This window comes from Sarcophilus harrisii, chromosome 2 (assembly GCF_902635505.1).
Source record: "Sarcophilus harrisii chromosome 2, mSarHar1.11, whole genome shotgun sequence".
Taxonomy (NCBI): Eukaryota; Metazoa; Chordata; class Mammalia; order Dasyuromorphia; family Dasyuridae; genus Sarcophilus; species Sarcophilus harrisii.
Genome location: NC_045427.1, coordinates 466,327,210 through 466,344,562, shown reverse-complemented (window position 1 = coordinate 466,344,562; position 17,353 = coordinate 466,327,210). Strand labels below are relative to the sequence as shown.

The 17,353-nt window shown below is 36.5% G+C and overlaps 1 protein-coding gene across 5 annotated transcripts in view; it reads right to left on the bottom strand.

Annotated features, from left to right (window-relative positions):
- The window catches only part of TENT4B (terminal nucleotidyltransferase 4B), a 54,272-nt gene extending 37,491 nt beyond the window's left edge, over positions 1 to 16,781 (bottom strand). For 2 of the 5 annotated variants that reach the window (XM_023494178.2, XM_003757238.4), the window contains exon 1: positions 15,665 to 16,444. In XM_023494178.2, coding sequence (XP_023349946.2) covers positions 15,665 to 16,392 — 728 coding nt within the window. In that variant the 5' untranslated portion in view covers positions 16,393 to 16,444. Of the gene's footprint in view, positions 1 to 15,664; positions 16,446 to 16,622 lie in introns of those variants that run through there. The other 3 variants (XM_031954460.1, XM_031954459.1, XM_023494179.2) reach the window with 3 other exon arrangements.
- Positions 16,782 to 17,353: the final 572 nt, after the last annotated feature.

The following is a 17,353-nucleotide window of genomic DNA, read 5'->3' as shown; positions in this document are numbered from 1 at the left end:
AACCCTGATTACTGTATGTCCCTAATAACTCCAATCCCCTTTCTAGTTTGTTGGTTCTAACCCTGTAATTGAGAAAGTATACAGTTAAAAGCTTGATAATTCTATTTTGTGTGTTACTTATAATTCTATAAGCTATAAAACCTTTTAAAAACAGAAATAGTTTCTTCCACACGATTAAATCATTCTGGAGAGGAAGGGTTTCTATAAGGGGTAGAGTAAAACAAGATTGGAAGTTTACTTTTCAGAGGCTATTGCAAAATTTAGTTGACTGGGCAAGAAGAAAAGAAGGCTAATCAAGAATTCCAAGTTTTCAGCCTAGAAGACTGAGGGAAAGACGCCACTAAAAAAAAACTAAATGAGCTAGTGAATTGTTCTATTAGAAGGGGGAGAAGGGACAATGAGCTTCATTTCAGACAAATTGAGAGATAACAAAAGAATCAAAGAATCAGATTTTTGAGGGGAAAGGACTTTGAGGGGCCATCTAGTGCAATCCTCTCATTTTACAGATGAGCTCAGAGATTAAAATGATAGTTTCAAGGTTATTTAGGATGTGAGATTTGAATCCTGGTCCTCTGATTACAGGGTCAGTGCTTCTTTCCAACCTTATTTATTAGATCATTCATTTATGCCTTAATGTTAAAAGTGAAGGATTTAAGACAAAATTTTATCCCTTGTTTTTGTATATTTTATTCCCTTGTAGCCAGTTAAGATTAGATTTTATAAAACTTGAAAATAAATGAACATTCATGATAAGAATGAAACAAGAATTAATTAGAATGTATGATATCTCAAACATATATCACTTCAAAATACCATTTATAAATATAAATATCATCCTTTGCAACAATCCTATAAAATAGGTACTATTTTAATCCTCATTCTAAAGAAGAAACAGACCCACAGAAATGTGACTTGCCTAAAGTAACAAATCTGCTAAGTATTTCGGGTAGGATCAAATCCAGATTTCCCTCACTACAAATTCTGAGCTCTGTTTATCACAACAGTCTGTCTTTCAAAACCTTGGACCAGAGCATTTCTAACTCTCTGGGCCTCAATTTCCTCACTATAAAATGCTAGAGTTGGGGCAGCTAGCTGGCGCATGCTTAGAGCACCAGCCCTGAATTCAGGAGGACATGAGTTCAAATTTGACCTCAGACACTTATAACACTTCCTATCTGTGTAATCCTGGGCAAGTCACTTAACCCCAATTGCCTCAGGGAGGGAAAAAAAGTTAGACTTATGGGCCCTCCAATTCTAAAATAGTATGATTATATTGTAATTTTTTTTTTTTTTTAACCTGGGAAGGAAGGGTAGAAGGGGGTAAATGGTAGAGAATGAATTCATGAGTTCTGCAATGTAGTAAACACTGTTCTATCAATTCATGTCAGCAACTCATGTATCCCTACATTACTGTCTTAGAAAGTTGTCTTAAGCCACCAGGACTATAAATCTAAAAGTATCAGAACTTGAACCCAGATTTTCCTAATGCCAAGGGTAGCCCTCTAACCACTATGTCATACTATCTTAATGATAACTTGAGGACAGAAAAGGAGAAAATAGCCAAAGAAAAAGCAATAGAAACTGACAATTTAAAGGGCAAAGAAGAGCCATGAAAGGAAACAATGAAATAAGTAAAAAGAGAAGTGCAGGAGAAAGAGTACTTGATTTGGAGTCAGAACCCAGGTTTAAATCCTAATGGCCCTGTGTAGTAGATTCAGTTGCTTATTAAATAACTCTTCTAGTTCTCAGCTTCCTCTTCTTTATAATTAAGAATTTGAACAAGACTCTTAAGGTCCCTTCTAATTCTAGATCTATGATTCTATAAAGACTCTAATTATGAAAGACGAAAGAAAAGAGAGAAGTTTCATGAAAGAATATTTAGGCAATATCATCAAATTCTAAAGTCATTCATGAGTTTCAAATACACAATTATAGTAGCATATGGAGAAAAAAAAAGCCTGACATAAAAACTATTAATCTGAAAATAAACAATGAAACTTTTATATGAAACGTGGTTCATTTTTCAAATTCTGAACATTACTAGATTATTAAGAAAAAGAAAGATGAAGAAAACATATTATAGCCCCTGAGACTGTACCAAAGTATGGGCTTTTAATAAACACTTATTGGCTTGTTTTTAAATTGAAAAGCAAAATAAAATATTAACACTTCTTTAGATTTTTTTTTTCAAACCAGAAATATCATACAACTAATTTAGATCTTCAATGTCTATCTGTACATTAATAATATTTAAGCAATAACGGTTTGGTCATGTATACTTAATGTGTATCTAATTTATATTTTAATATATTTAACATCTACTGGTCATCCTGCCATCTGGGGGAGGGGGTAGGGGGTAAGAGGTGAAAAATTGGAACAAGAGGTTTGGCAATTGTTAATGCTGTAAAGTTACCCATACATATAACCTGTAAATAAATAATAATAATAATAATAATAATAATAATAATAATAATAATAATAATAATATTTAAGCAATGTGTCTCCTATACCTACAAACAGATCCTGAAACATTATGGTAAAATCCAATTTTTGGACAGAAAAATCTGTTTAGGGGGTAAAGATAACAGATCAGCAATTGCTTTGTAACCACAGTTTAAGAGAGCTGCTTAATTCCTGTAATAATAAATGGATCACTCTGGATTATTAGAAGGAAAACTAGTCTGAAGTCAGGAAGGTTCAAATCCAGCTCAGACACTTGACACTAGCTGTGTGACCCTGGGAAAGTCACTTAACCCCAACTGCCTCCCTCCCCCCAAAAAAAGAGAAAAAATAAACCTATCTGTACACAAATAGTATTTCCAATTGCTTTCCTTGTAAGGGGAATAGGAATGAAGCAATTTGTTCATACAATAATCAAGAAATGACTATATAAATTGTGGCTTATCAATGCAATGGTTTATTAATATGTGGGGTAAGGAACAGGAGATAAATTGAATATAAAGAAATCTGAAAAAAAAGTAATAATAAACAGAATTCAGAATTAGAACATACACATGGCCACAATTATATAAAAAGTAGCAACAAAACTCTCCAAGTACACAGATAAAAGTAATAAGAAAATCGAGAGCAAATGAGTATGTTATGGTTTTATTTGAGATTTTATTTTACTTTTTGTATGTTTATATTTGCTAAGGTTGTGTAAAAATAAAGTTTTTAAATGCCATTAAAAATATTTTTATAATTTCATAATTAAAGGGAACAGGAATTTTTCATATTGTCTATCTCTCCCTTAATACAACTCTTTTAGATGTTTGTTTTTTTGGTTTTTTGGGGTGTTTTTTTTTTTTGGGGGGGGGGGGTTGAGGGGAATTATTGACATAGCCAGTGGGATTTAATCATACTTAAATAGGATACTCAGGAACTTCTCAAACAGAAGACAAAAATTGCTCTAGGTCATATGTACTATGTAAACAAAACCAAAGTAAAAGCCAATTTAAGAGATTTTTGGCTATGAGCATAATTGTTATCGAACACATTTTCCACTATTTCAAGATTAAGAATACCAGCTTTTGTTTTGGTTGAGTTCATTAGAAAAGGGGGATGAGGAAAGAGGAGCTAAAAATAAGCATTAAATATCAGAAAGTTAAAAAATACTTTCCAGATGGACAAAGCCTTCTTTAAAAATAAGATGCCACAGTAGGTGAAGATTGATGCCTACATTTCCAAGGGAAGTAGACCTATGCATAAAATTAGATAATAGAATGCTGAAAATAACATTAAGTGTTTCAAAAATATGTGTAATAGAAATACTAAGGAGAGATAAAAGAGAACAAATACAAGTGCTTGATATAAGCAACTTCCCCTATTGAATGAAAGATGCTATACTATACTACCCCCCTCACTAAAGAAGTAGAGGATTAATCATGTAAAATTTTATATACATTGTTATGGTCGCTACAAAAATTGTTTTTGCTTAACTTTTTTTTTGCTACAAGAGTGTTTGAGTTGGAGGGCAGGGAAATTTTTAATTTTGAAGGGAAGAAGGAAGATATTTCCAGAAATTACTATGATCATCAACATCAATAAAATTTATTTTTTAAAAAGCTGTTACCAGCTTTTCTCAATTCTCTAGTTTGAGAAAAAAAAAAATATGTTCATTGTTACCAAGAGACAAAATGGTTCCTGCGGTCTAAATAAAAATGATTGCCATAACCTTTGTGAATTAAACAAAAATCAAGATGATATGCTTACATAATAAGAAATTAGAGCCTTGCTCGCTGGGCTTCAAAGTAAAGGAATAGATTTCTCATTGATCTAAGACATTGACGACTCTTTTTAATGTGAGAACAATCCAATCTTGGAGCCAGAAAGCTTTCTTTGTATGTAACAACAGAATCTGTAGTTTGCACTGCTCCCTTTAGGACACTTATTTTCTTGGGATGTTCTTCAGTCAGAGAACACTGAAAAAGGCAATTTTCCCTATAAACTCCCATGACCAAGAACAGATGTTATTTATTCATCCTTAAGTTTGCCTTTTGGACATTTTTCTATCACTTAATGGAATGTTCAAAAAGCATGTTTTTAACTAAAGATATAGCCATAAAAAGCATTTTGGAGATTCTTTCTTCCTCAATTCGTGAGACAAGTCCAGCCTAGTAAAATCAAGCTTGATGTCAGGGAAAAAAAAAAATCTATCTTAATTAATGTTAAAATTCTGGCACTTTGTTGACTCTAGAATCTAATATTGCCAGTGTTCTCTCATGAAAGCAAAATGTGAAACTCAAAGTCTCTAAACATTACATTCCATTATATGGAACTACACTTTCCATATCTTATAAGTATATAAAGCAAATGGTCAATAGGATGATAGTAACTCAAATACACTGATAAAACTTAATATGAAATTACAAAATGCCTACAGAATTAAAATTTCCTTTTACTAAAACTTTATAGCACCAAAAAATAAAGAGGTCTCCCTAAACATAGGCTTCCCCTCTTCAGTAGAAGGACATTATAACCTTTTAAATATGTTTACCATTACCTATTACAACATTTCACGATAATAACTTAAAGATTTGGGTTGAGGTTTTTTTGGGGGGATAGAAGAGGGGTAGCTTGTTCATTTTTCTCAAAATCCTTTTCTAAATTCTTTTAGCACTAAAAAAAAAAAAAATTGGTATAAGTTACACTACCATTTTTTTTTTTTTTTTTTACTTTTATCAATTAGCTGAGCTTTTCAATTCAATACAGCCAAGGAAATCTCAAAAATTCCTCTCTAATACCTGCAAAAGATTTCTGCTTTTTAATTGTAAGAACACAGATTTGACTAATTTGAAGCAAAACTAATTCAAATGATAAAACAAAAAAAGTTTAATTTAAAATGACCGACTGAACTTGTGTCCAAGTGAAAAGAGAAAAAAGAACTTCACTACTTTATTTCTGTATGTACCATTTCATCAAGCTAAAAATCTCCCCCCTGCTTCCCAAATCAGGCACACAAAAACAGTACTCATAGGATCAAGAAACTGAACATAAAGAAAATATCCATGCATAGTGCTCCTTTTATCATGGACAAGTGTCCCCAGGACAGGGTTTAAGTCCTACCTCTGACTAGCTGGGTGACTGATCCCAGTCAACTTAATCTCTTTGAATTTCAGTTTCCTCATCTTTAAAATGAAAGGGTTGAACCAGAATGTCTCTATTATCTATATCACAGGTGTCAAATTTGTGCCCTGCAGCCCTTGTGGACAGCAACACTCCCAAATGAAGCCCCAATCAGATTAAACTATAATTGGGAAATATTTAACAAAATAAATAAAAATATAACAACCAAATAAATAGTTAATTGGTGATTTTCTAAGTCAACATGCTTTCCCACAGGGATTCATTTCCAGCTGAATTTGACACCACAGATCTACAGCACTTTCCTTGTCTCTAGTTTCTTCCCAATGCAATGCCAAAATATTATTCCTAAATTTGTGATCTATGTTATTTCCTTTCTCAATAGACTACAGTGGTTCCTTATTACCTTACTTCTAATATCAAATATAAATTCCTCTGACATTTAAAAGTTTTTCACACAACCTGACTCCAACCTACCTTTCTAATCTTACTATACTACTGCCCTTCTCCCCACACTCTATGATTCAGCCACTTTCTTTCTTGCTATTTCTTACATATAATATTCCATATCTCCAGTTTCCATGGCTTTGATGGCCTTGGATGCAGTGCCATCTCCAGGCCTCTTGATCTACATCCAGCTACTGGATCCAGATGGCTCCTGAGGAAAAAGTAAGACCTTTTCACTTTTCACAATTCACTTGTATTTCATGGTTTCATCACCCCATATAATGCTCCTCTGTGAAAATGAAGGACAAAACCAACCATGACTTTACAAAGTCTTCAGTGCACTAAGTCTTCTGCTTTCACTTTTTATAGTATCTAATTTCCTTTAAAATTTGGCTTAAGTGTCATCTTCTATGTGAAATCTTTTTCTATCCTGCCTGCCAGATCCTAGAGTTGTCACCCAAAAATCATCTGTAAATATTTATAGTCATATATGGAGTCTCTAGGAAAGAATGAAAGCAATGAGGATAACATCTGTTTGATTTTTGACTTGGTACTCCCAGTATCCAGTATATAGCAGGCACATATGCTTTTTGCCTAAGTAGGTATAACGTAAGTTTTATAATAGCAACAACTTGATCATTTAAATTATCAAAGAAAAAGAAGCCTAACATAATGGAAAGAATTCTGAACTCAGAGTCAGAAGACCCAGATTCTAGTCCCAAGTTCTGCCACGAAGTAGGTGACTTTAGACAAGTTATTTGATTCAACTCTAAAAGGAGGGAAATGGAGACTGATGAAATGTCCTGAGGCTACTCTAGCTTTAAAATTCTATCATTTCATAATATAACTCATTATCAGTATTACTCACATGTAATGCCCTTTTGACTGTAAAACTAATGGATATAAATATCTGACGTTTTTGCAAGCATTTTATATATCTGTAGTTTTATATTGTGATTTAAAGTAAATCACTGAAATATTTTATCATATAAAAGACGAAGTTCAAATTCTATGTAATCCAATTCTATCAGAATTAAAAACAGGCAAAAACTAAATCAGTTATTCAATATCTCTTGCCCTCGCAGAATGAGAAAGAAAATGCACATTGAAAATAGCACTAGACTTAAGAGTCAAAATACTTGGGTTTGCATCCTAGCCCTGCTACAGATCTGGCAGAGGAATTAAGTGAGTCCACGTCTCTTGATCTCAGTTTTCTCATTTATGCAAGGGATAGGAATAAATGAACTATGGGAGTTCTATATATTCTATAATTCATAATTATAATTCTAAAATAAGTAATTAATTTTCCAAAAATCACTGGGTTTTTACACATTATCCTCTCTTCCTTTGCCAGTACTATTCTGATCAAAACCACATGCTTTTAGAATCACAAATAATGTATATGAAATAACTAGATCTATGTAATATATATTCATATACAGTATAGTAGTGGTGTCAAACTCAAATAGAAACAGTGCATAAGGATCACACTAAGATAATCGTGTATTAATTAACATTATATATGTTCTATTGTATTTTTATTATATTAACATTTCCCAATTACCTTTTTATATTGGTTCCAGCTGTATTCAAGTGTATTGTAGGGCCATATATATTTGATAACTCTGTGCTCTACTAGTGATTAAAAAAACAATTTTATAGGAAAAGAAACTGATAAACCCAAAATAATAATGCACTTTCCACCTCTAAAACATGTTATTTATTTACAGTGGACAAGCTGGAAGAATGGCACTTTTAGATGTACACAGGTCAAGCAACCTAAGGGTAGTAATAATCATGGTTTGGAGTTCAAAGGAGATTAAGATGAAGAGATATATAATCTCAGTTTTATTTCACAAAAAACAAATATACTGCCCTTTCTGCTTATTTAAATAGAAGTAATTTTTACATTTTACTTTTACTTTGGAAGGCTTTAATTTTCAAGGGAGAAGTTACTTCCTGGAAAAACATAACAGGAAAAGGATAATCTTAACCTGATGCAAAGAGTAGGGAAAGTTAAAAAAATGACAGAAGAGTAAGAGTAAGGATCTATTTGTCAGTATGTAACCCAAGTGTGGTAATTACAGAGTAATTGCAACCTATCAATGAAATTTCCTAAATCCCAAACTGAAAGAGTACCTCAAGACGACAGAAATAACTATTCCCAAAAGAATCCTGATTCTGTCTTCTGATACTAATATCCATAAAATGAAAGAATTTCCACCTTTCTCCCAGATTAAGGAAATTTTAAATTTCCACATTAAATGAAAATTATATGATACTGTTTTCCTGTTAGGACTTTATTTCAGAAAACTCAAAATTCCTTTAGGATGACTCAAATAATAGAGAGCTTGTATGTTGTAGTCAACAAACAAAAATGTATTAAGTACTTACTATGTATCTGACACTGTACTAAGCACTAGTGTGGTAGAAAGGATACTAAACTTGGATTCATAGTGGTTTTGAATCTTGATTCCAATAATACTTGTACTACCAAAGCAAACAATCTTAAAGGGCTTTGTAAATGTTTATTAGTTGAAGCATAATATTTGATTATATGCTAGTACTATAAAACCAAATAAAAATCACAAGCAAGAATAGTATCTTCTTTCCACCTATTCAAACTTTATACTGATTAATATCAAGCTCCTTCCTGGTCCTTGGTTATCCCAAGCAGAAATGATAATTTCTCCTCTGAAATTAATACCTATTATACATTCAAGAATAGACGTGCAAAGACAAATATGACTTGGACCTTGCCCTCAACAAGTACACAAGTAACTATGATTCAATTAATAATGGGATAAGTGCAAAGGGGACATATTATAAGAAGTTTCAAAAGAGAGAAGGGGCAAGTTAGAGCAGTTTTCCCAAAGAAAGTGGTAGCTGATTCAGCCAGGAAATCAACTACTTTTGACAGAAAGGGACAGAGCTAAAGCAGGAGATGGAAATATATTTCACATATAGGATACCATATAAGCAAAGTATGGACAAAGGAGAGGACAAGATAACAATTGGGGGGTGGGGGAAAAAGAGCAGAGATAGGATGTAAATAGAACATCATATAAAGTGAGAATAATAGTATGAGATAATGTTGAACGGAGAATTAGAGCCAAACTGTGGAGAAGCGTGAATGTTAGAGCAACAGAACATTAATAAAAGTTTTTTGAGTAGAAGACAGGTATGATTATAGCAATGCAATTTATCTGGCATTTAATAATATCCTATGACAGTTCTACTGTTGTTTTTAACTACTATTTAAATCTTTTATTGCTATTTAACTTTTCCTATCTTTGGCCACTCCAACTAAATTAACATTACTATTTAAAACAGGGAATGTTATGTATTGTATCTCCCATAGCACTTAGCATAATGTTTTGTCAATAGCAGGCATCCCAAAGAGTGTTCATTTTAACACAAACAGACCAAAAGAAACAGACAATAAGAAACTTTTAAAACAAGCATAGGGAAAATGCAATTATTAAATAATAAATTCAGGGATGGTGGATACTCAAATTCAATTGACAACAATAAAGACCAAGTTATTAAGGAAGTTATTTATTTAAAAAACACAAATTGTATCATTATGGATTACTAAATGTGTTTTGGTGGAGTCTGATCATTTTTCATAATGTTAATAAATAAGTATACGTGGGAGAGCCAAACATGCAACAAGTTATTAACCAAATAAAAATATGCCCTAAATCTGTCATTCAACAAATCTTAACTATGTTATACATTTTATTCTGGGATAAGTCAGAATGCACATTCTAGAAACATTAATCAACTCAAAAACTTCCACAAACTGTAATTTTGTCAGCAGCAAACAAAAGCTTTCAACATTCCTCTCCCAAAATAGAAATCACTCAATTTTACAATGATATTATATATTCTTAGGATTAAAAAAGCTCTAAAAAAATTTTTGTTTGAAAATATAAGCAGTATGTAAATGAAAAAGCACACTTCACATTATTTTGTAAAGAAAATCAGTAATGAAAATACAAATTTTTTTAAATGCCTCTCAAAGAGCATAATTTAAAAATTAAAGTTCTACTGCTAAGATTTTTAAATTTTAATATATCTATAAGCAATCTTAAGACCCAAAATATGGGGATTTCAAGATTACGATATTGATAAAGGCATGTCTCCTCTAATAAATAGATCTTCCTTAGAAGACCAAGACATATAAGTGAAAAAGGTAAAATCAGAGGGCCATGAAAACTCTAGTACTCAGATCTTTTTAGTTTATCCTCATAAACAGATTTTCCCTCTACCAAGGCAGACACTTGGATAAAAAAAGTTTTCCTATTCAAATCTGAAGCTATTGATAAACCTAGATAGGAATCAATAGCCAATATAAGCATCTGCAAGTATTTGTAAATTTTTTTCTGACATGTAGACAAAATCCTAAGTATGATATATTCATTTTAGACAAAAAAAAAAAAAAAAAAAAAAAAAAAAAACTGCCTAAAAGTCCATATATAATCTATTTTAAGAGAATGTCTCCTTCTAGATTTGGTCCTAAGTTATGAAATAGTCCACTTCAAGGTCATTCTCAACTACAATATGTTTCACTGATAAGTGACTCAGTGTATCTTAACATGGTATGATAAATGTAATGGCATTCTGACATTACAGCCAGCTATGTACAACTAATAAATGTCTATATGGGGCAAGGAGAATTTTCTCTGGATAGCAGTGTCTTTCTAAAACTGGTTGAGCTTTCCAGCTGGTTCAGCAGAGATGAGTTTAGAAAGAAACATCAAGACAGTAAGTAATAAGACCAACATAATTAGTAGCAAGCATCCTCTGCACTGCCAATTATTCTTATCTCTAAATGGCCAGCAACCATATATTTAATATGTATAACCTATTGCTTCAAAAAATACATAGAAAAGTAACTAATACTACTATCTCTGACAAGTCAACCCTGAAATATTCTCTTTCCAAAATATTACATATGGCCTGATGACGATATACTCAATGTTACTTATTTCACAGTAAATTAAATCCGATTTATATAAATTTGAATTGTATTTGCATATTAAAAAGTCAATAACTTAGCATTCCTATGTTATAGCTACATTCCCATCTCCTAATTTAAGTTTTCTATTTAGTCAAATACTCTTACTGTTTAAATGTTTACTGGTCAGAAACCACCATCAAATTGAGACAACTTTTCCTGTAAGTAGCCACAATTCTATTGTGGAAAACTTTTGGCATCCCAATTCTATTTTTTGTTTGTTTTGAGGCAATTGGGGTTAAAGTGACTTGCCCAGAGTCACATAGCAAGCAATATTAAGTGTCTGAGGTTGGCTTTGAACTCAGGTCCTTGTGAATTCAGGGCTGATGCCTAATTCTAATATTGACTTTGATAACAGTTTTAATGACAGGATAACAGACAGACCACAATCTATCTATCACAACTATCTTTCCTTCACAAGTCTATTTTCCAGTACCTCTTTTTCAATATTCATATCCTTGAAATACACAACAAAGTTTTTCAGGGTCATCCCAGTATTGAACCTATTTCTCCTTCTGATTCACTAATTTCCTTTCACTTTTCACCAACCAAAATCTGAAGATGGGTGTGCAATTCACACACCAAAAGTTTTGTGCTTCTAATGGAGAAATTATGCATGTTCAAAAAAAAATTAGGTCTCAGATTAAAGAAGGAAGTTATAACATAAGTTATTTTGCTTTATGTAGTACTTAGTGTATCCTGATTATTAATTATTAATATTAAAGAATCTAAAAATCAAATTGTTTAGTGCAGACTTGATGATGAACTAAAAAAAAAGGCTTTGGCACATTGCAATTTAATAATGTACACATACAATGAGATTCAATAATCTGAACACAGCAGACTATATAAAAAAGTGCTAGAAATGCAATCTACTTTCAGTTTTACATACCAGAAGTAAGTGAAAACTTTAAGACTTAAATTTTTTCATGCTTTTGGTCTCAATCTATGCACTTATTTACCTGATCATTTTTGAGATAACACAATCTATTGCAGCAATCCTAATTATAGGATTTTATCATTATGGTAAAAAACTCCTTTATAAGACTGTTAGAGGAAAATAAGAAAAAGGTAAATATGGCAAAAAATCTAATTTGTAATGCGCTCTGCAATACAGCTTAAGTCTTGAATTTCTATTGTCTTTCTCAAAAATGTCATCTGGATATTCTTGCCATCTATGAGGTGGAGATGAGAAGTAAGAAGGCATTGGGAATTCAAGACTAAAACTATATTGGAAAGCACATATACATCAAAATGTGCTCCTTATTGGCATAGTTTGTCTTTTTACCATAATAAAATAAATATATATATATATATATATAAAATGCCAGCTCTCTCTGTGTCTTTTCACTCCCACCTCCAACTTTCACTCCTTCCTCTCCACCAATGTCATTCCTCCATTAAAAGCCTCAAAACTTTCCTCACACTCAATCATTACATCTTACCAATATGGCATTTGCCTTTTTATTTTCATTCCCACTATCATCACCCTGATTAAAGTCCTTATTGCCTCATACTTGGACTATTATAACAGTCTCCAAACTGATTTTGTTCCACTACCAGTAGTCTCTTATTCTCTTGAAGATAGACTTATCTCTCTGTTTGATGCATGTCCATTTCCCTTTAAAAAGCCTTTAATGACTAACTACCAAATGAGGGGTATAGACAAATATTAAGAAATTCAGAGGAAAAAACAATCAAGTGAACATTGGCTTTGCAAAAGTGGAATTTGAATTGGGCTTTTAAAATATAGGACTTAAGACAAAAAAAAGAGAAGAGAGAAGGAACATTTCAGACATATATCACATGAGTAAAGGTTTGGAGACGGGAAAATGCAAGTCCTATTCTAGGAGCAATAAAAAAATAATTAGGCTAAATCAGAGAGGGGGAAAAAAACAGATGAAAGACACAATCATAGAGAAATCCTTAGAGATAATCTAATTCAAATCCTGTATTTTAAAGACGGGAGACCGACAAAGACAAAAAATGATTTTGTCCAGATAACCTCCAAGTTAGAAATATTAAAGAGAAGATTCCCAAATGAGTTGAGGAACTAAACTAGATAACCTTTGAAGTTCCTTTACAATTCTAAAATACATTGCTTTAATGTGTTAAGTTTTCACACTACAATGCCTCCATACTAGGTAGACAGCATTATTTTATGTTCTTTAAATTTTGTCTTCTCTCCCCAAATAAATTATAAATTTATGGAAACGGGTTCATGTTATACACCTCTGAATTTTTGTTGTTGAGTTGTTACAATCGTATTCAATTCTTTGTGACCCCATTTGGGATTTTTTTGACAAAGACTTTAGAATGGTTTTGCCATTTCCTTTTCCAGCTCATTTTACAGATAAAGAACTGAAGCAAACAGGGTTAAATTACTTGTCTAAGGTCATACAACTAGCATGTTATTTGAGGCTAAATCTGAACTCAATTCTCCTGATTCTAAGTCCAGCAATATTCACTATCCATTGTGCCACTTAGTTGTCCTCTTCTTTGTATCCCTCTCATTTAATAGAGAAGAATAATGTTTGCTACTTAATAAGAGTTTCATTGTATTTAATCTCAGAATCATGTGTATTAACTTGCACTGAAAGTGTTAAAGTCGTTATTTTGAATTGAGTTTTTGAAACACATGAAATGATAAGCCATACCAAAAAAATATGATCCATGAACTAACAAAAAAAAGTTTTTATCCCTACAAATATTCTTACAATAACACTCAAGGAACAGACTCTGGTTAAGAAGATCCACACAAAACTGAAATATAAAAAATTTGTTTTAACTGTTGGTAGCCTTAGATGTAAAGCAAAATTTGGGAGGACAGGTATTAAAAGTTTAACCTGCATGAATTTTAAAGACTATTTTAAGAAATGGAAATATTTCTCATCCAGGCCAAATTACTTATGTCAGGATATTTTTGTTTCCTTTTCTACAAGAACTTCAGGTGGAGAGATTCAAGACTGAGATTTGTCATCATTATATTTGCTAAATATAGATTTTTAAAAATCAGTAAGTCTTAATAGTTGACTTATAATGTATCATTAGCAAGTTGCCAATGTTTGTAACTTGCTTTATTTTCTAAGTCACATAAACATACATAAGTTTCAAAAAAATTAAAATTATATTATTTAAGTTTGGTTGATAATAATTATTCAGCTGGACTTCTTAAATTACCAGAGGTCCTTAATATCAATTTTCTTGTTATGTCAGGAATTGAAAATGCTCCAAGTGTCCATTTCAGCCTGAACCCTATTAACCTAGACATTAAAGATCACCATGGATAGCGCGCCTTAGTAATTTTTAATAACACACCCTTATCATTAGTCCTAGTCTCAAAAAGTCCCCTCTTACAAAATTAGAGGATAAATTTGAGGTGTATACCTATTCCAAGCATAAAAAATTTCAATAGCCTTTCCCAAAAGAATATTAATGATAACAGTAGTAGAAAGGAGACACCTAGTAAAACCAGTTGGAAGCCACCAAGTCATTTTAACATAGACTCCAAGAAGCAAGAGAGACCATCCTTTTCGCTATTGCCAATATGGAGTAAAATTTAATGGGTGAATCAAAAAGCAAGACTCCATACTCAGGAACTTATTTTGTTCCAGCTGTCCATTCTAGCATATACACACAAAATCAAGAATTTGTAAAAGGAAAAACAGTTTGAAAAACCATTAACTAGATTTACTAAACACAATGAAAATAGTCCAAAAGCTACCTTGGAAGAAAATCCTGTAACATTCCAGCACAGAAGCATTTCCAACAAGACAAAATGTAGCTGGAATCAATCTGTGCTTATGTACATAATTCACTAGGGGTCAGGTAAGATTCCATTTTGTAACTGCTGAACTTTAAACAGAGAGTCACTGATGGTGCAACACAGAACTAATTAGCATAAAGTTAATCCACCCTGGAAGGAAAAGCATTAGCAGAGCCTACACTATCCTCATAGCATTATGGTAAACATCACATTATTATGATACATAGAGTAGGAAGATGGTGCTACATATCAAACTCCTGGAAAGTTCTTTAGGGCCTCGAGCTTCTGCAAAGCAGAGGAGCATATGAACTGTACAGCCTTAGCCTTGTATTCTTTCCTGTAGAATAAGGAGGCCGCATACAGGTGGATATTTTAAAAGGAAGGAAAAAAAAAGAAAAAAGAAAAGCAGTAAGAGAAAAGAGCCAACAAGAGTGAGTCACAAGCCACACTGTCTATTTAACAGTCTGTCATATTTGCAATTGGGAGATGGGGGATAATCTTCCATTTTAAAAACTTTCGTTCAGAAACGACTTACCCCCCCCCCCCCCAAAAAAGGCCCCTGGTTATCAAATGAGCCGTTAATGCCCCTCTGGGGCTGAGATGTTCATGAAAAGTGACCTCATCTTCCTGTGTGATGGCAGAGGCAATTGGACAATTGTGGAGGGGTGGAGGGGTGAAGGGGTGGGTGGGGAAGGTAACCACCTCCATCAAATATCCGGTGGAAACCAAGTGCACACGGCAAAGGTGGTGTGAATCCTCCGCTCGCTTCCCAGTCCCCGACCCCACCCCCATCTCCATGTGAGTGCAATGACGTTAAGCCCCCATAGTGAAGTGGAAACACTCACCCCACGACTCCCTGGTTGTAGTTCCTCCTCTTCCAAGGGGTACCACTGTACAACCCTCCAGTTCCCGCTGTTCCAGCCAACCTACCACCGCCCCCTCCGCCTGCCCCGACCCCGGCAGTGGAGGCCGGGGCCGTGCTGGGGCTCAGCAGGCTGTAGTTGAGTCCGTAAGTGCTGGCCTTGTTGTCCCTTTTCCTCTTGTTGCTGTTGCCGGCGGCGGGGTCGGCGGTCTCCGCAGCAGAGGCTCCAGCCCTCCGGCTCCAGGCCCCGGGCTGGTGGTGGTTGTTGTTGTTGTTGGTCGTCTCTAAGGGCAGGAAGTCCCGCTGTTCGGGGGCCAGTGCGTGGCCGCCCAAGAGCCGCTCCCCGGGGCGGTACATGCCCTCGGCTGGGGAGCCGCTGCTGCTGCTGCTGCTGCCGCCGGCGGGGGCCGTGGCGGGGCCGGCTGGGGCGGCGGCGGTGGCGGCGGCGGCGGCGGGGCCGCTGGGGCTGCCCGTGTTGCTGCTGCTGCTGCTGCTGCTGCTGCTGGTGCCGCTCCCGCTGCTGCTGCTGCTGCTGCTGCCGCTCCCGCTGCTGCTGCTGCCGCTGCTGCTGCTACTGCTCGTGGCGCTGCTGTGACAGTGGTGGTTGAAGTAGAGGTTCCTCAGCCCCTGGGTTGTCTCCCAAATCTGCATCCACAAACTGTTGGAGGGTCCGAGCTGCTCTGGCTGAAACCAGGCGATCCTCGGATCCATCAAACGGCGGCCACTCTCCCCCGCCCCGCCCGCAGCCGCCGCCGCCGCCCCCTGCCCCCCAGCAGCAGCCGCCGCCGCCGCCGCCCCAGGCGGCTCCGGCCCCTCGCCGAGACCCCCCCACCCCCTTCTCCCTCCTCTCCTCCTCCTCCTCCTCCTCCTCCTCCTCAGGCGCACACTCTGGCCGGCGAGACGCCCACGGGGGCCTGCGAGCCGCCCCGGCCTCTCCTCACCGCCGCTCCTCCCGGCGCTTTCCCGGGCGGCAGCAATCGCTGTGGTGCCGCCGCCGCCCCTGCTGCTGCTGCTGCTGCTGCTGCTGCTGCTGGCGGCGGTGGTAGTGGTGGTGGTGGTGGTGGTGGTGGCGGCGGTGGTGGTGGTGGTGGTGACGGCGGCGCTGGCGGCGTTGGTTTCGTTTCCTGAGCCGTCTTCGTCGTCCCCTTCACCGCCTCTCCTTCCTCTGTCCCCTCCTCCTCTGCCGCCGCTTCCTCTTCTTCTGTGGCCGCCGACCCACCCCCCCTCCCTCCCCTCCGCCAACCCCCTGTCACCGGGGTCCCAGTGCAAATGGCGGCGGCCGCGGCGGCAGTAGCTCTGGAGAAGGCAAGGGGCAGCAACGCGCCTGCTCCGTAGCGTCCTCGCTCGGCCCGGGGCGGGGCCTCAGCCGCCCCTGGCTCCGCCCCCTCGTCGCTCCTCCCCGCCCCCTCCCTCCCTTCCTCCCGCCTCCGTTCCCCCCTCCCCCCTCCCCTCGCTAGGTCCCGCCTCCCTCTTCCCCCTTCTTACCCTCCCCCCCCCGCCCCTCCCGCGGGGGAGGCCGCTCCCTGCGTCACAGAGCGAAAGGAGTGGGGCGGAGAGAGAGGAAGGGAGAGGGGTCAGATCCTGGCGCGTGAGCCGCCAACTGCCCCCCCCTTACTCCTGCACACACCCCGGCAACCGCCCCTCGAGCCTGCCTCCGGGATCTTGGGAGTTT